Source organism: Orcinus orca, chromosome 18 (genome assembly GCF_937001465.1).
Source record: "Orcinus orca chromosome 18, mOrcOrc1.1, whole genome shotgun sequence".
Classification (NCBI taxonomy): Eukaryota; Metazoa; Chordata; class Mammalia; order Artiodactyla; family Delphinidae; genus Orcinus; species Orcinus orca.
Window position 1 is genome coordinate 57,229,571 of NC_064576.1, and position 27,568 is coordinate 57,257,138.

General features: G+C 38.6%; 1 protein-coding gene across 1 annotated transcript in view; it reads left to right on the forward strand.

Moving 5' to 3' along the window:
• GTF2F2 (general transcription factor IIF subunit 2) overlaps window positions 1-27,568 on the forward strand; it is a 152,258-nt gene that overhangs the window by 114,306 nt on the left and 10,384 nt on the right. Inside the window, exons 6-7 of the mRNA XM_004274574.4 lie at window positions 8,991-9,090; window positions 23,351-23,494. Of these exons, the coding sequence (XP_004274622.1) occupies window positions 8,991-9,090; window positions 23,351-23,494 (244 nt within the window). The remainder of the gene's footprint in view (window positions 1-8,990; window positions 9,091-23,350; window positions 23,495-27,568) is intronic.

The following is a 27,568-nucleotide window of genomic DNA, read 5'->3' on the forward strand; positions in this document are numbered from 1 at the left end:
CCACTGAAGGTGCCTTCAAGTTCAAGATATTAAGTAGATTACATAAGGAAGGACTATGAGAGAAAAGGAAACTACATAAGATAGTAAAAATGTTCTGGCCATCAGATAAGATATTTATATTTTGGACTGTGGAGTGGAGATTGTGTTGTTTAGCTCACAGATTAGGTAAACAGATACTCTCCGGAATGTTGGTGATCTATGCTCTTCCTGGAGAAGTGAAAATTGGATTGACAGTCTTACAGTGTTTTGGTGAAAAAGAAAAAATTAGGCAAAAATTAAACCAAGACACATAAAATGTCTTCATTACACTGTCATTTATTTTACCTTACCGAACACATACCAAAAACTTGCGGATGGCTGTTGTTTCTAACGAATCTAGGAGAAAACAAGGTGCGTTGTGCATTATCGTTTCCCTCGCCAGATGTAGGTCCCTTCCGAACAACTTGCTAGCTAATGTAATGGACGCGTTTTGGACATAATGTATTTTCTTAAATAGCTATAAATATTTTAAATTGGGATAGTATATGTTTACCAACTTGAAAAGACATCTGGGTTGCCTCATTATGTTTAAGATGCAGTGATATAAGAGCACTGGACGAGGAATCTTGAATTTTTTTCCCTTTCAGACAAGCTGTATGATCATGGGCAAGTCACCCTCACGCTGGGACTTAATTAGTGATTTGAATTATATTACTCTCATGTAAAAGAATTCAACTCAGCGTTAAGCCTTTCATTAAGAGGGAACTGTTAGGACTCACCGACCTAGAGAACAGACTTCTGGTTGCCTGTGAGGGGTGGTGGGCAGGGAGAGGATTGGGGGTTTGGGGTTAGCAGATGCCAACTAGTATATATAGGATGGATAAGCAGCAAGGTCCTGCTGGGTAGCACAGGGAACTGTATTCAGTATCCTGTGATAAAGCATAATGGAAAAGAATCTGAAAAAGAATACATATGTATATATATCTGTAACTGAGTCACTTTGCTGTACAACAGAAATTAACACAACATTGTAAATCAACTATACTTCAATAAAATTTAAAAAAAACAATCATAGGGAGGAGAAAAAGAGGGAGCTGTTAGGTTGAATCATATGAAATTGCTAGTTTTATAAAAAGCCAAAAATGATCAAAATTCTGTATTATATAGGAGATATTTTTTGACTGTTTGAGCACGAGCTAAAATGCCCTCTCCTAAGAGGAATCTGGGAGAGTCCATCAGCCAGCTCATGGATCTCAGGATGGCAGCGTGGGATTGGAGGTGCAGGGAATTGCAAGGTCCTTCAACAAAATTGTGTAGTTTTGATGCCAGTGTTTATGACGCACTTGTGTCATGGTTTTCTTAGATCTAGTTATAATCCTTAGATCTTTGCTGCTGCTTTGCTTAAAACAAAAAACAGGGGCTTCCCCGGTGGCGCAGTGGTTGGGAGTCCACCTGCCGATGCAGGGGACACGGGTTCGTGCTCCGGTCCGGGAGGATCCCACATGCCACAGAGCAGCTGGGCCCGTGAGCCATGGCCGCTGGGCCTGTGCGTCCAGAGCCTGTGCTCCACAACGGGAGAGGCCACAGCAGTGGGAGGCCCGTGTATCACAAAAAAAAAAAAAAAAAAAACAACCCCTGGGATATAGATATATGGATCAGAGGACTGCTAACTGGAGGCCTGGTATAGCTAGTGTATGTGTTTTTTGGTTTTGAGGGGGGTTTTGTTTTGTTTTGGGGGAGGAGGATTGCCCTTTTAAAAAAATTGAATTAGTTGGCAGAGTCTAATGAATGATTTCACATAAAAATCTGACTCTGGATTTTCTTGAGTAATTAGGCAATCTGGTAATAGCAGTCTTACGCTCCTGCAGAGTAACCTGGTGCTGAGGACTAGTTGCCCACTTGGGGTGGAGCTTGTGCTCTGTTTCCAGTTCACCACAGCCCTCACCTCTCCCTGTTACTTTTTCTTCTTTACTTGACAGGCCCCTGTAGACATTTGCGTTGGCGATTCTCTTGCGCTCTCCAGTAGAACTTTCTGCAATGATAGAAGTGTTCTATATCTGTACTGTCCAGTATGGTAGCCACATGTGGCTGTTGAACACTTAATGTGGCTGGTGTGCCTAAGGAACTGAGGTTTTAATTTAAATTAATTTGAAGAGTTGCATGTTGTTAGTGGCTACTGTATTGGACAGTGCAAGCAGATAATGGAGTTTTTCCCTTTATTGGGTGTTTCCTACAGAGTGAACATTAAACCTTAATGTATTTTACAGTCTCTTAGATGCCGGATCTAAATGTTAGCATGTATCGCTGTAAGTCTTATGATTTTACATCCAAATTACCATCTCTGATTAAATGCAGCCTAAAACCTTTCTTCTTCTCATCCTTTTTTTCCTCACTTACCAGGTTTATATTGCATGCCCATTCTAGGCCGTAGGGATATGAGCAAGGTCCCTGTTTTCATGAAGCTTACAAATAATTCACAGATATTTCTAAGAGATACTTAACTTTAATATTTACTGTCTGTAATCCTTCTAGTAGTCCTGCCAGATAAGGGTATATTTGATTACTCGTCAACTGCAAGTGCTAAAATTTTTTCAAATCCACATTCTAATAGACTAAAATGTTTTACTATTACTATTCCTCTGAGAATCTCTCTGTCCTATTGAAGCTTCCTATAAATGTACTGTCTTAAAACTAGGCATCATCAGAACCTTTTTGTATTAGTGAATCAGCTCAGCATACATCTGGTTATTCCCTCACCTGGCCTTCTCCCAGCCTTCTGTCCACCTGCTCCCAAGCTGGGCCTTCTTCTGAAACTTGTTTTTGTTATCTGACTTAGGGCCCAGTGGGTGTTTTCACAGGCAGTCCCAGCGCTCCGGGGCTGTTCCTGCTTCTCCTTGCCCAGAGACTTTTCTCTCTCACCCGGCAAACGTCAGCTTCCTTCTCCCCCTTGGGAGGCACTGTTTACCTCCTTCACTGCTTTACTCTCTCCCTTTCAAAAATGAAATCAGCATCTTAAGAAAATTTACCTTCTTTTGTGAAACCTGTCATTTTAAGAATAGCATAAATTGCAATCAAACGCAGCTAGAGCACAAAGGATAGATGAATGCTAAAATAGTGATATTTACATTATAAAATGACTCCTACATCGGCAGCTGCTGATGGAAACATTTGTCATTCAGTGTTTTTGTAGTTGTTTAACTCTATAGTTAATAACCAGATTAGCAAGGCAGTATTACTTAGGGTGTTTTGCTTAGGCAGGAGAATAGTCTATATGTATAAAATCAGGCATTATTGGGAAATTTGTTAATATGGGATTCAGCCTTCGTGATCTAAAAAAGGTGTCCAGTAAAGGTCATTTGTTCATATGCTTAGCCAGTATTTTTGAGTTACTTTTACATAAGAAGCATTATATGTAGCAGGGAGGTTAAAAAAAAGATCTATTGACTGAAATTTGTAGACTTCTCTTCCCCAGTCTGCCAACAGCTTAGAGCAGTAGAATTTGGCTTTTTTCAGTTCCTGTTAGATCTTACCAGTGTTCATACTTTAAAATATTTGGGGATGTTTATGCTACTTTTTTTAAATGAATTTTATATTTTCAAAATATACTAAACAATTTGAGAATTGAATTCCCACTGTAGTGCATAAATCTTAGTAAAGTATAATGAAGATTTTAAGTAACTTTAATAAGGGTGATTATGCACCATGATTATAGCCTAGTGACATTGACTTAATAGGACTATTTTTTTCAGTGTTATAAAGGAGAATGTGCTCTTCTCTCTCTCTCTCTCTCTCTCTCTCTCTCTCTCTCTCTCTCTCTTTGTGTGTGTGTGTGTGTGTGTGTGTGTGTGTGTGCGCGCGCGCGCGCACGTGTGCGTGTGTGGAATTAGGCTAGTTGAAGGCAGGTTGATGAGCATCAAGGAGAAGTGTTTTTTGAGCTATAATTGATATACAATATTATGTAAGTTTCAGGTGTACAACAAAGTGATTCACAATTTTTAAAGGTTATATTCCATTTATAGTTATTATAAGAGAATTACTTATTTTGATCTAAATTCAATAAGCTTTTAATTAGAGATGTTATTCTATTATATGGCCTTTTAGGGACTGTATAGATTAACTGCTTGAACCTTTGGGTTAAAAAAAAAAGATCTGAGTTCCAGTTCTGTTTTGCCTTCTATAAGGAAAAAGCAGGATTGAGAAGATGTAGGTAAAGCTTTTAACACAGTTTCTAGCAACATAGTAAGTGCTTTAAATGTCTGTTATTTGTTATAGTTGTCGTTTTATTAGTGTTTAAGCTCTTGGGTCTTGTAGCCCTTGAGCTTTTTCTTTGCTGGGAAAAAATGAGAGATAAAACTGACTCTTTAGGGCTTCCCTGGTGGCGCAGTGGTTGAGTCCGCCTGCCGATGAAGGGTACACAGGTTCGTGCCCCCGTCCAGGAGGATCCCGCATGCCGCAGAGCGGCTGGGCCCGTGAGCCATGGCCACTGAGCCTGCGCGTCCGGAGCCTGTGCTCCACAGCGGGAGAGGCCGCGGCAGTGAGAGGCCCGCATACCGCAAAAAACAAACAAAAAAAACAACAAAAAAACTGACTCTTTAAATAATAATTCTAGAAAGACTGGGAATTCATTGAGTCCTAGTCTTCTAAGAATGTGAATGTGTATTCTAAATTGTCCTGAAATGGTGGTAATAATTAGCAACACGTATTTTTTTTTAATGGTTTGTAAAACAGGGCCTAGCTGTGTCTAAATGATCACATAGTAATATTTTTCTATTATTTCTTGAAAATAACACCGTGTTTTTAAATTTTCTGGAAAAGTTAAGACCCAATTTTTTAAATGGTTGGGACAGCAAAACTTTTAGCTTCCTCCCAGTCCAGCATAAAACCTCTGTGTGTAGTTTGCTGTTCAGCTGTACAAACCTAATATTTCCAAATTAAATTATTTTGTACAAGCCTAGTTTTAAACCTCATTTTGACTTTGAAGGCATGTTGAGGTCAGTGATGTTTAATTTGGTGCTTTATTCAGTGATGAAGTGGAGTTGCAAATTGTTCTGACGCTTCATGAGATAATGTTAAATGGATTATTTAATGTTAAGTAAAGAACCCTGCTAAAGTATTTTAAACTATTCAGGTTAGTTAAAGTATTTTAAGATTTAGTTCTTTAAGAATATGTTATATTTTCAGTCCACAGATTAACCTTTTGAGGTGTTTTGTTTTGTTCTAATCTATTTATTTATTTATGGCCGCATTGGGTCTTCGGTGCTGCGCATGGGCTTTCTCTAGTTGCGGTGAGCGGAAGGCTACTCTTTGTTGCGGTGCGTGGGCTTCGCATTGCTGTGGTTTCTCTTGTTGTAGAGCATGGGCTCTAGGCATGTGGGCTTCAGTAGTTGTGGCATGCAGGCTCAGTCGTTGTGGCTTACGGGCTCTAGAGCTCAGGCTCAGTAGTTGTGGTGCACGGGCTTAGTTGCTCCGCGGCATGTGGGATCTCCCCAGACCAGGGCTCGAACCCGTGTCCCCTGCATTGGCAGGCAGATTCTTAACCCCTGTCCCACCAGGGAAGTCCCACCTTTTGAGTTTTGAATCATAAAGATATCTTCTTTTAATTAAAACAAAACGCTTAGACTTGACTTTTTAAATGTATAATAAAAAGGTTAAATTTTAATGTGAGCTTTTTATTTTTTAAAAAGTTAATTCAGTGTTTTCCTTTATATATTTAAAAGATTAAATACTTTGAGGATAAAAATGGCATGAGTCATGACACTCTATGGATGATGAAATTGGCTTTTAGAACTTTTGTATTGGAATTGAAAGGAAAGTGTGCCACATGAACCTGAATCGGGATGCAGTGGCTGAAAATAAATTCTAGTGTAAGAGCATGACAAGAATAAGCTACCGTTTATAAAAATGCACTTACCTGAACAGACTGAAACCCCAAGGAATTTTCAAATTGTGAAGTAAGGGGAACAATCATTTGATGTAGAAGGAAGAAGCTAGCGCATGCCTCCCTCCTTGAATGCCTATAAGATCAAATTGTGGAGTGAGGTAATTGAATCAGGAAAGATAATTTAGTGGCAGCATAACAGGTAGATTACCATTTAGAGAGGCCAAACCCCTGAGAACTGATTGCATTAAGGGGATGGGGCTAAGGTTAGAGCACAGAGAGGTGTTCAGAGACAGGTTGCCACTTGGTTATGGGGGGGTTTTTCCGCCCTTTTTTCAAGGAATTACACATGCTTAGTTCTACCTCTTTGTAAACATTCCTATATCTGTCATCAATCAGTCTTTTCTCTCTAAACGCTTATCTCTTTGTCACTTTGAGACATCTTCTCAGCTTGGAGGAGTGATTTCTGCCCAGTCTTTTTCGCCTCACCTCTTACAAGTTTGGATTGCCCTGCTCCAGCTTACCCTCAAGTGCACATCTTGGAGTTAATCTTTACTTCGTAGCAGCACGCAGTCAGTTGTCATAATATCAACCCCCTGTCCCTCTTCAGTCCTGCAGATAATCCGTTATAGATAAGCGTTTGTTTAGTGTTTGTCTTCCACTATTCAAGTCTTTTCTTCAGAGAGAGGCACCCAGTAGTCATTTGCTGGATGATTGCCTGTAAGAGGCTCCTTCTGAAGTCTGGTCATGGCACAGCTGGAGCCATGCGGGTGCAGATGTGGGAGAACGGTGGATTAAGCTGGAGAGATAGCAGGGACTTGATCCCATAGGGACATGCAGTCATGTAAAGGAGCTTATGTGTCACCCAAGAACAGTTAAGAGGCCATTGAAGGATTGTTAGCCCAAGTCCATCTTTGGGTGGACATATCCCTTCTAGACCTCTAGCTAGTGCCTTCTTCCTGGTTCATAGAAAGTGTATTCGGCCCATGAAAAGCCAAGTAACAAACTACATATGATTTATGGTGACATATACAGTAAGTTTCTAAAGACATTTCTAAAGTACTTTTTTTACACTTCATAAAATAATGAATTTATGTATTTAAAGGATATATATGGATTTATGAATAATTGGAAGGATTAAAATATTTATATTTTAATACAGAAATGGCTATACTCAATTTGGGGATCATAGTTAAAAATAAAACCTGTAGTATTTATAGCTTTCAAATTAAAAAAGCAATTGGTAGATATTTAATATCTTCTGAGGAATTTGGTATTATATCCCTAAAAATAGGCAGAAATAAACAGAAATAACTCCAACCAAGTAATTAAATAATAAGAATGTTATAAAAGCAGGTACCTTTTATACTGCAAGTTGTGCCTTTGAAGGAATTTTATTTTATTTTTTTAACGTCTTTATTGGAGTATAATTGCTCTACAATGGTGTGTTAGTTTCTGCTTTATAACAAAGCGAATCAGCTGTACATATACATATATCCCCGTATCCCCTCCCTCTTGCGTCTCCCTCCCACCCTCCCTGTCCCACCCCAGCTTACCATTCCCACTCCCTGTGTCCTCAAGTCCATTCTCTAAGTCTGCATCTTTATTCCTGTCCTGCCCCTAGGTTCTTCAGAACCTTTTTTTTTTTTTTTTAGGTTCCATATATATGTGTTAGCATACAGTATTTGTTTTTCTCTTTTGAAGGAATTTTAAATGAACATTTTTAGTTCCTGTTCTGTTGAACCAAAGAATTTAAAGTCCCATTAAAATAAAGTAATACGATGTTCAACATGTATTATTTTTAAATGACCAACATTTTTAAGGCTTTCAAATAAGAAATGATTTTTCGTTTTCCTTTAAGAAAGTATACTTCCTTTTCTGATTATGAAAGTGATTGATGCTTATTGCAGAAAATTTAGAAAGCATATGGAAATCTTAAATGCATTCATTTTGCTCTTTCTTCCCATTCTTTCATGTTAAGTTCCATTTTCTTTAAAAACCCACCTTCTTTTTTTTGTCTGTATCAAGTAGATAATCTTCTAACATGGTTCTCAGTTTCTTTGCTGTGACCATTGCATTTCACTAGTTCCTTTTGGGTTCATTTTACTTTTTGCTGAAATGAATCCTTGAGTAGTTCTCTCAGTGAGGACCTGTGAATGATAAACTTTGTTTTTGTACAAAAATACTTTTATTTCACTCTTACTCTTCAATTATAATTTAGCTAGACATGGTTGGCAATTTTTTTTTCTATAGTACTTTAAATATATTCTTGTATTCTGATATCTTGCTGATGAGAAGTCTAGAGGTACAGTGGTATCTTCTGTCCTTTAAAAAATAGTCACTTCGATTAAAAAAATAAGTCATTTTGAAAGCTACACCATTTTCCCCCTTAAAACATTTTTTAGATTTACTGTGCTCATATACCAAAGAATTAATTTTTAAAATAAGAAGTAAATGGTTGAATGTGAGTCACTGGGTATGGTAATATTTAGTCCAAAACAAAATCTCCTCAGATTGCTATTTGAATATATATATTTATAATATGCTATACCTAGTGTCATAGGTTTATTTTATGACTCTTTTTCCAAAAGTGATGTTTTTAATTATATTTTAATTTAGATGGATGGAGTCCTACAGTTGGACAACCAATGCTGTCCAATAGAAATTTCTGTGATGATGGAAATGTTATTTATATGCACTGTCCATTAAAGCAGCTACTAGCCACTAGATCCTTTTTATCATCTTTTTATCATACTTTAATCTCATCAAATGAATAGAAGTTTTGGATTAATACCTTGATTAGTTTTAGACCATATAACTTAAGATAATTCATTTTTACATGCAAATTTTTTTCTAGAAATTTAAAGCTGATTAGCTTCTTTGTTTTAAAACTTAAAGTTTGACTGCAAAGTATAGGTTTAGAAGGAAGTTGTAGAATTAAATGACATGGTTTGTATGTTTAGCTTATGGTCTGGTTTCTACATTATTGTCATATTCAGTGTGTTTTTGAAGTATTAAGACTGATGTATCTTCTTTATATATTAAGTATTAGTCTTGAAGAATTATAGGAATAACTCTTCAGGTTTCACCCAGTAAACAAGTAAGTTTGTTAATAATGCCTTCTGTTTTTCAGATTACAAATAGAAGAATCTTCCAAACCTGTGAGGCTATCACAGCAACTAGACAAAGTTGTGACAACCAATTACAAACCTGTTGCTAATCATCAATACAATGTAAGTCTTCATGTCTTTCTTCACTCTGTTCTGTCTTTAATATCACAAACTCTTAGGTTTTGAAAGGACCTTGGCAGTCACATAACTTGCTGTCAGGCGCTTGAGTTATCCAGACTTAGTGAGGAAGATAACAGTTTGCCAAGCATAGAAAAGATATTCACTGTGTATCCTAAATCATACGATGAGAAGAAGGCAACCACTGTTCAAATGACTCCTGAAAAGTTTTTCAAAGAAATAAAACACTTCATTTTTCAATGTTTCTAATGTTTTAGTGTCCTTAATAAATATTAGTTTTGCTGTTTTTTCTCAATACCTTTATTACTGAGAGTTTTTAATGTTTTGACAAAAAGTTTTAAAGGCCATGAAACAATGATAATTTTTCCCATTGATTAAGATGGCTTTGCATAGTTTCAACTTTTATGGGCATCTTTATGGCCTCACACTACCATTCAAAGCAAGGACTGCCTGTGTGTGTGTGTGTGTGTGTGTGTGTGTGTGTGTGTATTTAAACCTCTTTTATTGAAGTATATCATATATACTATATTTATTATATATATACACAGCATATATATACACACACACAGTATATATTTTCTGTGTGTATAAAATATGTATACACATGTATACATATTATGTGTACTTTGTGCCAGGCACTGTTCTTACTATTGTAACTACTGCTACTATCCTTATTTTACAGATGAAGTAACGGGCACAGAGAGGTTAGCTTACTTGAGGTCACACAGCCAGTAATTAGCCAGTCCAGGTGTTGAATCAGATAGTCTGTGTTAAGAGCCTTACTTTTTTTTTTTTTAATTGAAGTATAGGTGATTTATAATATTGCATTAGTTTCAGGTGTCCAGCAAAGTGATGTGGTTATGCACATTGTAGGTTATTACAAGATACTGAATATAGTTCTCTGTGCTGTACAGTAGGTCCTTGCTGTTCGTTTTATATATAGTAGTGTGTATCTGTCAATCCCATACTCCTGATTTATCCCTCCCCCTACTTCCCCTTTGGTGGCCATAAGTTTGTTTCCTGTGTCTGTGAGTAGGAGCCTTACTCTTAATGAACCACTGTGCTGTGTTGTTGCACATTATTAGCAGTGCTGAAAGGGCTAAGGGTTCTGGGTCTTGAAGTACCTGCAGTGTCAGGAGAAATGTGATGATTTTCTGAAAATAAAAGGAAGCCTAAGTTAAGTCAAGTAGCAATTAAGAGTTGATAACCTGTGTCCTCCTTTGTTGCTTAAGATTCCCCTTGATACTGAGTTTAGGAAGAAATAAACACTCTTTAAGACTGGCCTTAAGTCCCAGGCTTATTCAGTGACGCAGATAGTATCTGCCAAACCACTGCTTTATGATATTTGAATTTCTTTTGGTTACTTTATGTGAAAGGTAGCAAATGCAAGTGCCTCCAGGACCAAGCAGGCATCTCTCTGGGTGGGATGCTGAAATTTAAGAAGATAAGTGGTAGAGACTGATGAACTGGAGTGTATGTGCCCCTTCTAAAGACATTCAGATATTAAAAATTGCTACACTGTGTGGATTTAGTCAAGCAAGTCACAATTTAGCTGCATGCACGCAGGCTTTCGTTTTATAGCCTCTGGTTATGTGTCAGGGGAAGAATAAACTAAAAAAGAGGATAGGCAAGATAAGTGGGGACAAACATAAGATAATCCAAGAGAGGTATTTTTATGATGTCTGTTGACTGAGACAAGTAAGTAGAAGTCTCCTTCTTTGTCCTCTTCTATTCCAGTCTTTTCTACTCTTAGATGGGAATACATACAACCTTCTGGAGCCAAGTGGAAACAGAGAAGTGAAATAGGATAGGTCTTACTTGTCTTTGCCTCTCTTCTTCATTAATATGCTTCTCCTGTAGCCCCTGACTATGCTTTTTTCTCCACTTATGGGTCAGGCTTCTGTATACCTGTTTCTACTCTTGTGTAAGTTTTTATTGCAGTGAGGACAAGGAAGACCACACCTTCCATAGGCTATAAAAAGATATAGCCTTTCTGGAGAGAAGTTTGGTAATTTGTGTCAAAAGCACTATAAAAGGATACATCCTTTGATCTAGCAGACTTGTGTCTAAGAATTTATCATAGTAAGACAAGTGGCCAAAGATGTATATGCAATAGTGTTTCTCCCTATTGCTTAAGATAGGAAAAGGTCAGAAACACTTGTCCCAAAATAAGGATTAGTTCAGTACTTTAAGTTGTTATTTTTTGATGGTAGGCTCTAGAGTGATTTTATCCTAATTTTCCTCTTTATGAAATCTTTTTTGAATTGTTGGAATTGTCACAGTGAGCATGTATTGTCTGAATTGTTACAGTGGGCAGTAAAACTTTTCTGTTGGAATGGGAAAGGGAAGAAAGCTAGGGAAGAGTGTTAGTACTTAGCCATGACAATGTCCTTCCACAGTTATCTAAGGTTTGTCTTCTGTCAACAAAAATAATATTTTTTTAATGCCTGCTTTATGCCTGAGATACCTACTCTTGGTGAACCAAATAAAATTCCTGTCTTCACGGAGCTACCACTTCTTTCAATTTCTCTGGTCATGCCTTTTCAGACCCCATTTGGGGTATAATCTATATTTCCTTTGACCTAGTGAGTCCACATTTGTATATTATAATTGTTTTTTCTTAAATTCCATTATAAGGGTCACTCTTGTTATACTACCACATACCATCATTTCTGAGGCAAAAGGAAAATCTCTCTTAGGTCAGTCAAAGCTGGCACCTTTGCTTAGTATTAAAGCTCTGTGGGCTTCCCTGGTGGCGCAGTGGTTGAGAGTCTGCCTGCCGATGCAGAGGACACGGGTTCGTGCCCCGGTCCGGGAGGATCCCACATGCCGTGGAGCGGCTGGGCCCGTGAGCCATGGCTGCTGAGCCTGCGCGTCCGGAGCCTGTGCTCCACAACGGGAGAGGCCGCAACAGTGAGAGGTCCGTGTACCGCAAAAAAAAAAAAAAAAAAAAAATTTAAAGCTCTGACCTCTATCTAATTCATACACAGAGTGACATTGGCACTATATCTACCTGTCAGATATAGAAGATACATTCCAAATGTCATTTTTAGAATGTTTTTCATTGCTTTCTTTCTACTGCTAAAATAAATACAAATATATTGTATATTCTAAACCACTCATTAGGATATAAACCTATCCCATCTCAAGAGGGAGGGGATATGGGGACAAGTGTATGCACATGGCTGATTCGCTTTGTTGTGCAACAGAAACTAACAGGGTATTGTGAAGCAATTATACTCCAATAAAGATCTATTTAAAAAAAAAGGGAAAAAAAGCCATCACATCCACTTTAAAGACTCTTTTTAACATTAAGTGACATTTCAGTTCATGGTAACAGCCTTCGTTAAGGTTGTCATAGAGTAAATGAGTCGTTAATATTAACGTAATTACAGTGATGAGTCATATAGTAATCTTTGATTAACAGAGATTGACTGTAACTTACCACATTATGTTATTTGAATGTTTAGTGAATTTTTTCCATGGGATTGTATCAAAATGGGTGAAGGCACCTGCATAGCTTTTAAAAGGATATTCAGTATTATAATGCCAACTGTAAGAAGAGTATAAAACTTTTGTTATTATTGTCAGGAACATTAATTTTTAAGTGATTGAGAAACTTCAGTGTAGTTCATTCAACAAGAATGACTTAGAGATTATGTAATCAAGATGTTCAGTTTTATTTATTTATTTAAAAAAGTTTTTTAATTAATTTATTTTTGGCTGTGTTGGGTCTTTGTTGCTGCGCGCGGGCTTCCTCTAGTTGTGGTGAGCGGGGGCTACTCTTCATTGCGATGCACGGGGGTTCTCGTTGCAGTGGCTTCTCTTGTTGCAGAAGACAGGCTCTAGGTGCGCGGGCTTCAGTAGTTGTGGTGCACGGGCTTAGTTGCTCCACGGCATGTGGGATCTTCCTGGACCAGGGCTCAAACCTGTGTCCCCGGCATTGGCAGGTGGATTCTTAACCACTGTGCCACCAGGGAAGTACTAAGATATTCAGTTTTTTGTGGTTTTTTTAAACATCTTTATTGGAGTATAATTGCTTTACAATGGTGTGTTAGTTTCTGCTTTATACCAGAGTGAATCAGCTATACATATACATATATCCCCATATCTTCTCCCTCTTGCATCTCCCTCCCACCCTCCCAATCCCACCCCTCTAGGTGGTCACAGACCACCGAGCTCATCTCCCTGTGCTATGCGGCTGCTTCCCACTAGCTATCTATTTTACATTTGGTAGTGTATATATGTCCATGCCACTCTCTCACTTCGTCCCAGCTTAACCTTCCCCCTCTCTGTGTCCTCAAGTCCCTTCTCTACATCTGCGTCTTTATTCCTGTCCTGCCCCTAGGTTCTTCAGAACCTTTTTATTTATTTTTTTTAAGATTCTTTGTATATGTGTTAGCATATGGTATTTGTTTTTCTCTTTCTGACTTGCTTCACTCTGTATGACAGACTCTGGGTCCATCCACCTCACTACAAATAACTCAATTTCGTTCTTCTTATGGCTGAGTAATATTCCATTGTATATGTGTGCCACATCTTCTTTATCCATTCATCTGTCGATGGACACTTAGGTTGCTTCCATGTCCTGGCTATTGTAAATAGAGCTGCAGTGAACATTGTGGTACATGACTTTTTTTGAATTATGGTTTTCTCAGGGTATATCTATTTAGGTCTTCTGCCCATTTTTGAATTGGGTTGTTTGTTTTTATGACACTGAGCTGCATGAGCTGCTTGTAAATTTTGGAGATTAATCCTTTGTCAGTTGCTTCATTTGCAAATATTTTTTCCCATTCTGAGGGTTGTCTTTTCATCGTGTTTATGGTTTCCTTTGCTGTGCAAAGCTTTTTTTTTTTTTTTTTGCGGTACACGGGCCTCTCACTGTTGTGGCCTCTCCTGTTGCGGAGCACAGGCTCTGGCCGCGCAGGCCCAGCGGCCATGGCTCACGGTCCTAGCCGCTCCGGGGCATGTGGGATCTTCCTGGAACGGGGCACGAACCCATGTCCCCTGCATCGGCAGGCGGACTCTCAACCACTGTGCCATCAGGGAAGCCCCTGTGCAAAAGCTTTTAAGTTTCATTAGGTCCCATTTGTTTATTTGTGTTTTTATTTCCATTTCTCTAGGAGGTGGGTCAAAAAGGATCTTGCTGTGATTTATGTCAAAGAATGTTCTTCCTATGTTTTCCTCTAAGAGTTTTATAGTGCCTGGCCTTCCATCTAGGTCTTTAATCCATTTTGAGTTTATTTTTGTGTATGGTGCTGGGGAGTGTTCTAATTTTATTCTTTTACATGTAGCTGTCAAGTTTTCCCAGCACCATTTATTGAAGAGGCTGTCTTTTCTCCACTGTGTATTCTTGCCTCCTTTATCAAAGATAAGGTGACCATAGGTGTGTGGGTTTATCTCTGGGCTTTCTATCCTATTCCATTGATGTATATTTCTATTTTTGTGCCAGTACCATACTGTCTTGATTACTGTAGCTTTGTAGTATAGTCTGAAGTCTGGGAGCTTGATTCCTCCAGCTCTGTTTTTCTTTCTCAAGATTGCTTTGGCTGTTTGGGGTCTTTTGGGTTTCCATACAAACTGTGAAATTTTTTGTTCTACTTCTGTGAAAAATACCATTGGTAGTTTGATAGGGATTGCATTGAATCTGTAGATTGCTCTGGGTAGTACAGTCATTTTCACAGTGTTGATTCTTCCAATCCAAGAACATGGTATATCTGTCTCTCCATCTGTTTGTATCATCTTTAATTTCTTTCATCAGTGTCTTGTAGTTTTCTGCATACAGGTCTTTTGTCTCCTTAGGTGGCTTTATGATGTCCAGTTTTAAGTTCAATATGAGGTTGAAATGTTCTCAAACTTTTGCCAGGTGGAGCTATATAAACATGAAGCCCAGTATTTCATTTTAACAGTTCAGGTTCTTTTAATGCAATTTTCAGGACAGAAATAAGGGGGAAAAAATTTGTACAAAAAAATTTTAAAGGAGGTGGAAATGACATATGTATTTGTAAAAGAATATCCATACATACATTTGATCAGAAAGAAACCACTTTGCATTTACCCCCAGAAACATTTTCACTCACCTGTGACACCTAGATAAATTTACATTTGGTATATATGATCATCTCCAAATATTTGAATTCCTACTTTGTACATAGAGCTTTTCTAAGCATTAAATTTAAATTTATCTCTTTGCTTCACAAACTATCTGGGATATGATACCTACTATTCTTGCCATTCAGAAAGCATTTTGGGAGCCAAAAAGAATGATATTAGTAGCATTATCTCTTAGAATAATCCTTCCTTGAAAGCTTGGCCGTGAAAACTCACCCTTTAGTAGGATGTGACCTGTCAGGTTTCTCCCTTCGTGGCCTTTCCTCTGCCTTATTAGATCATCATTAAGTTTCTGAAACTTTTTCCAGAGAAAGTTTTTTGAAACACTAATTTTATGAGAATCTCCTTGAAAAAAAGAGTTGTGTAAAAAGAATTGTGTGTTAAAAGAACTTGTAGATTCTGATTATATCCTCCCCCTTCAATATTGACACTGCATTTAATATACTAAAGTTGGGAACCTCTAGGAATTTGTTTAATCCTGCATTTTGTAAACATTTGAACATCACATTCCCATCCCCCATCCTTTCATGTAGCAAAAACAAACTATGAAAAATAATGGCTTTCAAAATAGGATTTACAAAAGTGCCCATTGCGGGAGGGGGAGATTTTGGAACTTATATTTTTCTTGGTTTTTACCTAATAAGGGAAAGAAATTGAGCTCTAGAAATATTTACAGTGGGGATTGACCTTGGTACCCTTATGCAGTCCCTGTGCTAATCAGTCATTTTTCATTAGAGGAGTAGAAGTTGTACAGCGCAAGGACTTCCCTGGCTGTTTGGTGGTTAAGACTCCAAGCTTCCATCGCAGGGGCCACAAGTTCGATCCCTGATCGGGGAACTAAGATCCCACATGCCACATGGTGTGGCCAAAGAAAAAAGAAAGAAATTGTGCAACACAGAGGGGTTGGCATTGGTGCTTTCAGCACCTCACGCTTTTGTTTTCAGCATTTTAGGTTTGGTGCTAAATTTAAGGATTTACAGGTTATAGTATCTATTATTAACTAAATTCAATCTCAAAAAGTGAATAAATGGCTTAAAAAGATTCCAACAAAGAAACTGTAGATTAAAGATAATAGTAATGAAGCAAATATATATCAACATGAAAGTGGCAAAACTGACACTTCTCTTCTAAAACCATCTCTTGGAATTCCCTGGTGGTCCACTGTTTAAGACTCGGCACTTTCACTGCTGTGCGCCCAAGGTTCGATCCCAGGTCGGGGAGCTAAGATCCCGTGAGCCGTGTGGCATGGCAAAAAAAAAAAAAAATCTCTTTTATTAGTCACTTTGTGAGGTAGAAACAGTGATGACGTGATCAAATCTGACAAGAACTTGGCCCTCCTGAAAAGGAAATTATCATTCTAAATATGGCTTGTGATCCCCTGTCTTTAATGATTCAGTTAGTGTCTATCATGGAAGAAGAAACAACTCCAGATATTTCAAGCCGAAAGGGACTTAAAGTAGGGAACTGGTTACAAATGGTTTACAGAATGGAATAACAAAAATGGAAGGGCTGAGGTTGCCAGAGATGAGGAAGCTGCTGCTTCCACAGGTGCTTCCACAGCACAAGAGAAGAAAACCGCCCTTCCTCCTGCTTCCTTCTTCCATTGGCAGAGCCCCAGCTGGGAACAGGCTGGCAGGGGGGTCTCGGAAGTGTGGCCTGCAGTCCCCTGACGCCGCCACCACCGCCGCCAAGGCTGGGAGCTGAAGGCTTATTGGAAATAATTTGACATAGTGACCCTTGACCTTTGTGTTGTACCGTAAGCTGTTGCTGGTTCAAAGCCATCACAGTTTGCAATTCGTTTAAAGACTAAGCATCCAGAACATGAAGACGGATCCACTGTATTTTGCGAGCAAAACAAAAAAAAGTGTTTTGTAATTTTGACAAATTAAATTAAAACTTATTCCTAAAATAGTTTTATTTTTATTTCATCTCTTTAAATTTTTTGTTCTTGTATGCTTTATAAAGATAACTGTGCATATTAATACAGAATACATTTTTTAATAATTTACAAATATATATTCATATAGTTCATGCTTTACATTTTTTACTGATTGGGATTTCCCCAGCGGTCCAGTGGGTAAGACTCAGCGCTTTCACTGCTGAGGGCCTGGGTTCCGTTCCTGGTCAGGGAGCTAAGATCCCACAAGCTGCGTGGCGAGGGAAAAAAAATATTTTTTTTACTGATAGAGTTGTATAATCAAAATATAGAGTCGGCTGACGTGTAAGATTCCTTTCAGCTCCCTCCATCCCTGATTGCAAGTAAGGGTGCTTGTATGTGTGTTCTGGTTGACGTTGTGGACATCATCATCCAGCCTGTGTAAATGTCACAGTATTCTTATATGTAGTTTCCATCTGATGACCTTTCTCATAAGGACTCCCTTTTCTCATAAGGATTTGTGTCTTCTCTTGTCTAGACAGTGGTTCTCAATGCTGGCTGTACACTAGAATCACCTGGGAAGCTTTTAAAAAGAAAAATACCTCCAGAGATCGATTGTATTGATCTACTATGGAGGCCAACTGTCTTAAATTTTTAAGTTCCCTAGGTAATTCTAGCATTCCGCCACTGATCCACAGTTACAGGCATTTTTTATAGCTCTGTCTGCCATCTCCTGTTGGGGTGGGGAGCAGAAATGATGCCTGGGAGACCAGGAAGTCTCTTTCCACTAAACCTAAGGCTTTTAAAAAGGCTTAGTATCTTCTCGTCTCTGTTATCATCAATCCCCCTCTATGCCCCACCCACCCCAGCTTGAAAAAAGATTTCTCTTTCCCTTTTTTTTCCTGGCAAGAGCTCTTAGTCTGAAAATGATAGAGAGTTAGAAAAATTGAACTAGAAAACTACTGTTGGAGGTAATAGAACTATTACATAAAATCTTGAAGTAAACCCCCAGGAACTAAAAAGAAAATTTATTTTATGCATACTCTGTTTCCTTCTGTGTGGCAACCAACTGTGTTAGTCTTCAGAGCTAGGGTTGTTGGCAGTGGGGGGGGGTTTGCTTGGCTTTTTGTTTTGTTCTCAGGTATCTGTATGAATTTGGAATTTTGCTGATTAAAATGGATGCCTGCAGGACTGTATCTAAAGGCCTTTCGGCAATATTTGCCTACTGTAGTATATAGTGTAGTATAAGGATACATGCTTCGTTCATTTGAATTTGCACACCAAGGACTGATCAACTCTAAAGAAATAATTTCCTCCCAAGAGATAACAACACACTAAGCAGAAACAGGAGCATTGGGGGTGGGGGGGAGTCTTTCATAAGGATTTAAAATGCAAGCCATGATATTCAAGGCTGTCATGCTCACTTTAAAAGTTAAAATACAAGCCTCCACAAAGACTGCCTTGACAAAGCAATCAAAATATTTCTGCAAACAACAATCTAGAAATTTACAGACATCTGTATTATAGTACTTTAATTGGCAGTGGGTGGCATTTATAATTTTAGTCAGTGATTATTGTTTCAGTAATGATGGTTGAATAGCTCTATACCACATCCACAATGGATTTTCAACATTTGGTTGCGTTTTAGTCTTGAATAATTTGTTTTTCATTTTGAAAGTAAAATTGTATATGATGGATTTTTTGGATTGTAAAAATTTGTAACTGGAGATTAAATTTAATGTTCTTTCTGAATTGACATTTATTTCTATGCAGCTGGTTACACTGTAGTCTGTGGTCATTGGGGGCAGATATAAGATCAGTAATTAAAATTCATATAATATAAAAGCTATTTCTAGTCCAGTAACTCTCCTACTAATATTTTGTGGTAGCTGCTAAAAAGTTAGAAAATATGACTGCTTTGAGTGTCATTTCCTTATAATGCCAGTACAAAACAAAATGCCCAAAGGGAAAAGAGCTAAAATGAGAAGAAATAGCATTATCTCAAAACAGTAGTCTTCTCCTAAACTAGTTCATATCATTTGTAGCTTATTTGTAGAATTAATTTTATTTGTAGTACAAAGTTGTAAGTGCAATATTAAGATTGGCATTTCTACACTGTTTGGCTTAAAAGAGAAAAGTTACCTCGGGGATCTTAGTTTTGTCCTGAGTATAAGTTATTAATAGCTAAATGATCATGGAAGTAATCTCAGTCCCTTTTTATAGTTACACATATATTGGAACTACCTGATACCACAGAGCAGAATTTGGGTTATGAGCCTGTCTTGGACATTATCAAAAAAGATTTAAATAATGCTGTACTGCAGAAATTTTGTTTTAAAACAATCTTTTCTGTAGGTTATCCTATAGTACAGGCCCTGAGGGCATTAAAGAGATATATGTCTGGGTTTTCAGATTACATTTCTAAGTGTTTATTTTTCTTTTGCAAATATTTGATTGATTGATTGAAGTATGGTTGATTTACAATGTTGTGTTAGTTTCAGGTGCGCTTTTAAGTGTTTTTATTTCACTAGTCAAAAGTAAAGTTAGGCTGCACTGTCCCCTGGGTTATTGAGCCATTGATAGACATGGTTAACACAGAAAGACAAGCATACAAGTCTAGTCTGTTTTCTCCACAATTTAAAGAAGGAAAGCAGCAATGTTAAATACAGTGTTTTGAGACTGAAACATGTAAACCAAGATTTTAAAAAAAATTTCTGTGTAGAATTGGTGCTTTTCTCAGTACTCATTAACATTACAAATCACAACCTAATCTGACTCTTAATCTTATCCTCAGTATTTTTTTAATATCTATTTATTTATATTATTATTTGGCGGGTCTTAGTTGTGGCACACAGGATTTTTTGTTGCAGCACACAGGCTTCTCTCTACTTGTGGCGCGAGGGCTCCAGAGCGTGTGGGCTCAGTAATTGTGGTGCATGGGCTTAGTTGCCCCGAGGCATGTGGGATCTTAGTTCCCCGACCAGGGATCAAACTGGCGTCCCCTGTGTTGCAAGACGGATTCTTAACCACTGGATCACCAGGGAAGTCCCTTATCCTCAATATTGATTTTGAAGTTTCTGTCTAATTTATTCTAAATTCTTTTCTTCAGTCCTTTTGGGTCTGACATATGGCTTTAGGGTTGGGACAACTTGATAACAAACACTTAAGTTTTTCTCTCCACTGCCAGCTAGAATATATGCCCTCTCTGAACTGGGCCATCTTGCTTTACCAGCACGTTTCTTTACTTGAAAACATTTTTGTTCATCTTCCTAGCTTCTCGAGTCTTTTTTTTTTTTTTTTTTTTTTTTTTTGCGGTACACAGGCCCCTCACTATCGTGGCCTCTCCCGTTGTGGAGCACAGGCTCCGGACGCGCAGGCTCAGTGGCCATGGCTCACGGGCCCAGCCGCTCCGTGGCATGTGGGATCTTCCCGGACCGGGGCACGAACCCGTGTCCCCTGCATCGGCAGGCGGACTCTCAACCACTGCGCCACCAGGGAAGCCCTCGAGTCATTTTACACAAGGAAGAGATGGCTAAAGGTGGAAGCTGAATATACCATAACTTCTGTTTCCTATTTCCTTAATTTAACTTTTTCCATCTTCTTTCAGCATAAATTAAAGCTGGGACAGAAGAGAAGACAGAATATCATACAACTGTAGCTCCACACTTAGAGTCCAAAGCCTAGCACTGGTCTTTTGCTAGGTCCCCACTTCTTTGTCTTGTTTTTCTTGAGGACCAATGGCTTTTCCCTAAATGAGATCCCACATCCCACTCAAGCCTGCCGGAAGGGAATAGGCTTTCCCCACTCCTCCTTAGTCTGATTCTATCTCCCTCTATTTTCTAGATACCAAGTTAAGTTTCTCTTAGTCCCCACTTGGTCAGAGTAAAGGGCTATAACATCTTCATCCCGTGGTCCAGACTTTCATACTCTTTTACCAGGCCCTCCTTTCTAGACTGTCCATCACAGTGGACAAAGCAAACCCTTTCAAATACAGTGCACCTGTGGAAGGGAATGTCAGGATGCAAACTAAGTACAAATGTAAGTAGGGGGAAATAATGACATATTTGAGACCTTGGTCAGCAAAGCAAGGCTTAAAGATTAATCCCTTAAGGCATTCCATGATCTCATTCTTTTTAATCCAAAGACTGTTTGGGTTTGTGGGTTTTGTCCTGGTCTGTCGTGATTTCTTTCTGCATCATACAGCCACTGTCTTAGTTCTTTCTATCCTTCTTTTGACCCGAGAGAAAATTCTTCCTTGAGTGGCCCTCAGGTAGATCTCTGTTGGTCTTGGCTATCTCTGCAGCCTCCGTTCTCTCAGAATTGGGGCAGAATCTGTAATTCTGCCTTTTTCCTTAAGTGCATTTTTTTTCCATCTGTTCTTCCATCTTCCTCAAATTGAGAAGGCATGGATTTCCCCCTTGGTCATGGGTTCCTCTGGTCTCTCCTCTCTGCAGTCTTGCTTCTAGCTCTTCTAGTCACTCTGCTCTTCAGCAATTCCTTTGTAGCTGCCCACAGTTGTTTTCTTTCAGGCTCTTTCCACCCAGAAAATCTTGAGACTAGCTAGATTTCATTCCTCCCCAACAATACAGTCTGTGCCATGCATTTGCACTTTTTTTCAGCATCATGATCTTGTTCTAGGTAGCTCTGTGCTCTCTATTACTACATTACTACTATTACTACATTTAAAATGCTCAAGGCCCTGTCTGTACATTTTAATACACAAGCCCTAAGAAAGGGATACCTTTTGAAAGAGAGTGTCTTATTTGCCCCATATTTTAGTGCAATACCAAGCACCTAATCTATGCTTAATCTGTTGAGGAGATGAATGGGTTTTGAGTTTTACTCCCAAGATGTACATATCATAAAAATTAAGACATTCAATTTAGTCCTTTTTCCTTGTATAGCTCCTAATTTTATCTAATTGAAGGACAGATACTTGTCAGTTACTTCTTGCCTCTAATTTGAAAGTCTCTGATATATTATTTAGTCTTGACATCAGTAGAAATTAGACTTTATCTTTTTACATCTCTATTGTTAAAATCCAGAGAATAAGCCTAACTCTATGAAGCTGGAATTTCTGCCTAATTTAGTTGTACATTTTGAAACTCCTTTCACTGTCGTTGAAGCTAGTCTCTAGATTATAGAGACGCACAGAAGATTGTTCTGTTGGCAGCTTTCACCCCCCCTTCTGATGCTGTATTTACCAGGTGGGCTGCTGCAGTTTATACACATGTCCTATAACATATAGTTCCTGAGGCTTTATCCAAATAAAGTTTTTCTTGGGCTTCCCTGGTGGCGCAGTGGTTGGGAGTCCGCCTGCCGATGCAGAGGACGCGGGTTCATGCCCCGGTCCGGGAGGATCCCACGTGCCGCGGAGCGGCTGGGCCCGTGAGCCATGGCCGTTGGGCCTGCACGTCCGGAGCCTGTGCTCCGCAACGGGAGAGGCCACAACAGTGAGAGGCCCGCGTGCCGCAAAAAAAAATAAATAAATAAAATAAAGTTTATCTTAAAAAAAAAAAATTAAAAGCTTAATCAACTGACGTGAATGCAAGTAAGTTGCACGTTTTCAATAAAAAGGTAATTTTTTTACAAATGCACATGTCTCTGGAAGGTAACACTAGGAGAGAGTTTATACACTCTCTTCATGTCACTGCTTACTTCATCTTACAGAAGAAGCAAGTTCAAAGAGGTCACACAGTTGGGAGGAGAAAAGGCCTCCTGTCACCTCCCATGTGCTTTCCTTTTTACCAACGTTCCCCAAACTTTTCATCCCTAGAGAACCTGTTCTATGATCTGCCTGCCCCTCAACCCTCTTCCTGCCCTGAAAAACTCCAATTTTGAAAGATGTGGCCTACCAAACTGCATGTAGCAGATAAAGTGTTTTACTGAATTTCGGGTAATCAGAAACAAAGAACTGCAAGTTAGACTTCGTGATCAACATGAGCTAACTGGTGGCCACGCTGAACTGATATAATTTCGGTAAAGAAAGGCTTTTTGCGAGGAAGTGGACACATTATGTAAAGCTTTAGGGAATAATGAAAACGGGTTACAGATGGGCTTTAGTACCTTCTTGGAGCCTTAAAGGTCTGAGGAGCCCTGGGAGCAGCGAGGACCCCAGGTACTGAACCACCACCCTTTGACCTGCTGCTTTGCAGCTTAAAATCTAAGTGTCACGTGGAGGACTGAAAAGAGAGTGCCTGTGTTTCAGAGTGAGCATTTGGGTTAATGCCTTCCGTTTTTTTTGCTTTTTGCGCCTAGATTGAATATGAAAGGAAAAAGAAAGAAGATGGGAAGCGAGCTCGAGCTGATAAACAACACGTTTTAGACATGTTGTTTTCGGCCTTTGAGAAGCATCAATATTATAATCTTAAGGACTTGGTGGACATCACAAAACAGCCCGTGGTATGTATATGCTCACATTGATCCTTTAAATACGTCCTGCTTCATTAATACAGCTTCCCTGAAGAGAAGTGTATTGTAAATGAATAAGTTCACTTGCACCTATGCTGATGTCAGGTTTTGTTTCAACACGGAAAAGATGTCTCAGTGTAGCCTTTTTCCCCCTCCCTCCCTCCCTTCCTTCCTTCCTTCCTTCCTCCCTCCCTCCTTCCCTCCCTTCTTTCCTCCCTTCCTTCATTTTGTTTTCTTACCTCAGCTTCATTGTTTTCAATTTTAAATACATTTAGTATCAGTAGTTCCATGTGAAGAAAAGGTGGATTTGTCCTCCTTTTGACTGATCCTTGACTTTAAGCCTGGAGTCTCTTTGTTTATATCATTTCTAGTCTGTCTTTTGTTCTCTTACCTCCCTCCAAAAAAGCTCAACTTGAAGAGTTGTATGGGTCTTTCACAGTGAATGTTTATCCCCGTTTTGTGAACTGTTCTCTGTGGATTTTTTTTTTTTTAATCAGAATCTATCTAGCACTAACGTTAGGTCTTTTTAAACTTGAGCTGTACTACCTCACAGTGCTTGTTGAGATTATGATTGCGTTGGGCTATTCTCCATTTTCAAGGAAAATTTTAATAAATTGATGTTTTAGAAAGTTTTTGTTTGTTCTGTAAGTAATCATTTTTAATCACTTCTCCAGACTCTTGTGCCTATTTGCTAATAATTTGTGTTTCTAATCCATTTAAAATGTTGGTAACAAGTAAGGGATCTAAACCCTTTCTCCAGCCTTGGGTCACATTTCCTTCCATTTAACTTTCTCACACCTGAGGTTAGCAAAGTATCAAATTGAATTATATTTTAGTATTTTAAGTATTTAAGTATTTTAGTATTTTACGTATTTTACCTAAAGTATTTTACTTTACAGGTTTTTAAAAATTAGATGGAAACCCCCTTGTTTTTGTCCTCTTACCCACTTTGCTTTATTATTTTGTCCGCTTTGCCAGGATACTCAAGAATATGTTAATTCTAACTGCTCCATTTATTTGCTTCAGAATATGTAACAAGATAACTGCTTTTGTAAAATATTTTAACATAAACGGCTTGGTATAATTTTTTTCTGAGTTATTCAAAGCTTTAGGAAATTATTTCTGAAACTTCAGTATTGATGGTACGGCTTCCCACTTCTGCAGAGATTTCTTTACTGTTATATTTCATCCTTTCACTTTTTCATTAAGAAAGAAATTTGAATTCCAAAAGACCTAAGTACTTTGTTGTTGTTTTTTTTTTACCAGAGAGGAGGAAAGTGCTCATGCCTGCAGTATTATCAACTCATCTTAATGACTTCGCTCCCTTCAGCATCAAAGCCTTAGAAACAGCATTCCAAGCTAGATAAAAAATTTGAAATAGAATAATTCATAAGCTAAGCTCTGTTTCTTCTGGTTTTAATGAAGTTTACCTTTGTATTTTATATATACATGAAAAGGCCATTCCAGAAATTCTGGATGCAAACAGTATATTCTCATAGAATAACACACACACACACACAAAATTAGATATGGGAAAATAAGTGTTTGTAGAGGGCCATTCAGATGATACTAGGGAAAGCACTTTCTTTGCCCTTAACATGGGATGACATATTTTTAAAGTTTACTCATTTTGCATCAAAGAAAAGGGATAACTAGTATTTCTCTCAATCTTTGTTCTTCGGATAATTTTTACATGGTGGAACTCAGTGAATCTCTTATAATAGAGCTTCTTAATTCATGGTCAGTAGATGGGCTTTAGGAGATCCAGCAACCCCCTGAATATGTACAAAAATGTGTGGATTTTTCTGGAGAGCAGATTTATAGTTTATATCAGATTCTCGTAGAGAGCCTGGGAACCTCAAAGAGCTTGAGAACCACTGACCTAGAAACAATTATTTTATAATAGTTTTATTATTTAGGGACTAAATTGCCTCGGCAAGCGTAAAGTTTTTGAAGGCAGGTTTGTATATTATTCATATCCCTAAATATTCATACATTCCACAACACAAACATAGTAGCAATTCAGTAATTGATTTAAGAATCAGGAGATGGCCCATCCTCTGTATTTAAAGACCACCATATTTTCCTCAGGTGGATTTTGACAGGCCTCATGTCGTTTATGGCAGGAGCAGGGTAGAAAGAGCCATCTCGAGAAAGCATGGAATGCCAGAGCTACCGTTATCCTCGCGTAGAGGGGAGGAGAGGACAGGAAGTGGTCAGCATTGATTCCAGTCCTGCCATACCTCAGTGGGATCTGGAGAAGTCACTTCCATTGCTAAAATTGAGGAGTTGGACTGGATAATCCTTGTGAGCCCTTCCAGCTCTCCATCTGTGATTCTCTCTTTCTCCTATTTCATCTCCTCCTCTCCACCTCCCACTCACATTTGAACTGAGTTGGCAAAGCCCCTTGACCTAGAAAGAAAGTGGCCAGAGCCCAGCTCTCCTCTGTGTAGTAACTATCACCTTTAAAAGGTTCACAGGGCATAAGTCAGTCTGTACTAATTGTCATGAATATACCCTTATTAATTTGATTTTAGTCTGAGCAATACCAAGAGAATGAAGGAACCCAGTGTCGCATGAAGGTCAGTGATCCAGGAAAGAGATTTCCTGGTATGATGGAAAGAGCACGGGACTGGAAGTAATAGGATCTCAGTTCAAGTCCCAGCCCTGCCATTTAGCCAGAGTCCTAGGTATTTAAATGCATTTAATGTTTAATACATTATATAATTTAATATTTAATTTACTTAATATATGACATTCTTAATATAAAATTTACCAATATATTCAAATTAAATGTTTATCATATTATACTTTGTAAATATGTTTTTAAAATACCTAGTTTACAGGATCCTTATAATAATTAATGTTTATGAAAGTTGCATTTGTCAACAGCAAAGTATTTTACTATTATTATTAGTATTATTAAACAAATTTTTGAGCCCTGTGTAAAAGGGAAGAAAAGAGATCTTCTTTGTGTTAATCAGTTCTTTAGTGTATGCATTTAATGACATGCTCTTGTTTTCTTTTTTTTAATTAATTTATTTATTTTGGCTTTGTTGGGTCTTCGTTGCGGTGCACAGGTTTCTCATTGCGGTGGCCTCTCTTGTTACGGAGCATGGGCTCTAGGGGCCCACGGGCTCAGTATTTGTGGCACGTGGGCTCTAGAGTGCGTGGATTTCAGTAGTTGTGGCACGTGGGCTCAGCAGTTGTGGCTCGTGGGCTCTAGAGCGCAGGCTCAGTGGTTGTGGCGCACCGGCTTAGCTGCTCCGCGGCATATGGGATCTTCCTGGACCACAGCTCAAACCCGTGTCCCCTGCATTGGCAGGCAGATTCTTAACCACTGCACCACCAGGGAAGTCCCTGCTCTCGTTTTCCAGTGGCGCCCAGTGCCACTTTTGATACCAAGTTTCTAACCATGAAGTGTATTGCTTTAATACCTCCTCTTTGTTATTAACACTACTACTGTATTCTTAAGTTACCATCTGCTTTCTGACCTTTAGAATGTCATTTTTGACATTCTGAGTGAATCTGAAGTATTTTCTTGTTTTTCCAGTTCCTTCCCTTCTATATTCTTCTTCCTAAAAACCTTCACTTCTACAAGCAAAATTATTGATTAGAGAAACTGCCCTTAAGGGCTAGCCTGTTTCTCTCATTCGCAGGTGTGTGACTTGCATAAGCAACCAAAGAATTAAAGTTACTCATTCAGGGCAAATAAGCCAGTTTTATTAATATGCCAGGCTCTGGTAACTGATAAAAAGTTGGAAACACGGTATCCATTTAAAGAAGTGTTTTTATGCAGTTTAAATTTTGACTTTTTTTTTCCCCTCTCTAAAGTAAACTATCAGGGGAAGCCTGTTATTTCTCTCCGGGCAGTCTTTGCTCTTTCACCTTGAATGTGTTATGTCTAGTCTTTCTTCATATTTTATTATATCTGTAAAATAGAAGCATAATATCATTTCCTTCAAAAATACAAACCAGGGCTTCCCTGGTGGCGCAGTGGTTGAGAGTCCACCTGCAGATGCAGGGGACACGGGTTCGTGCCCCGGTCCGGGAAGATCCTGCATG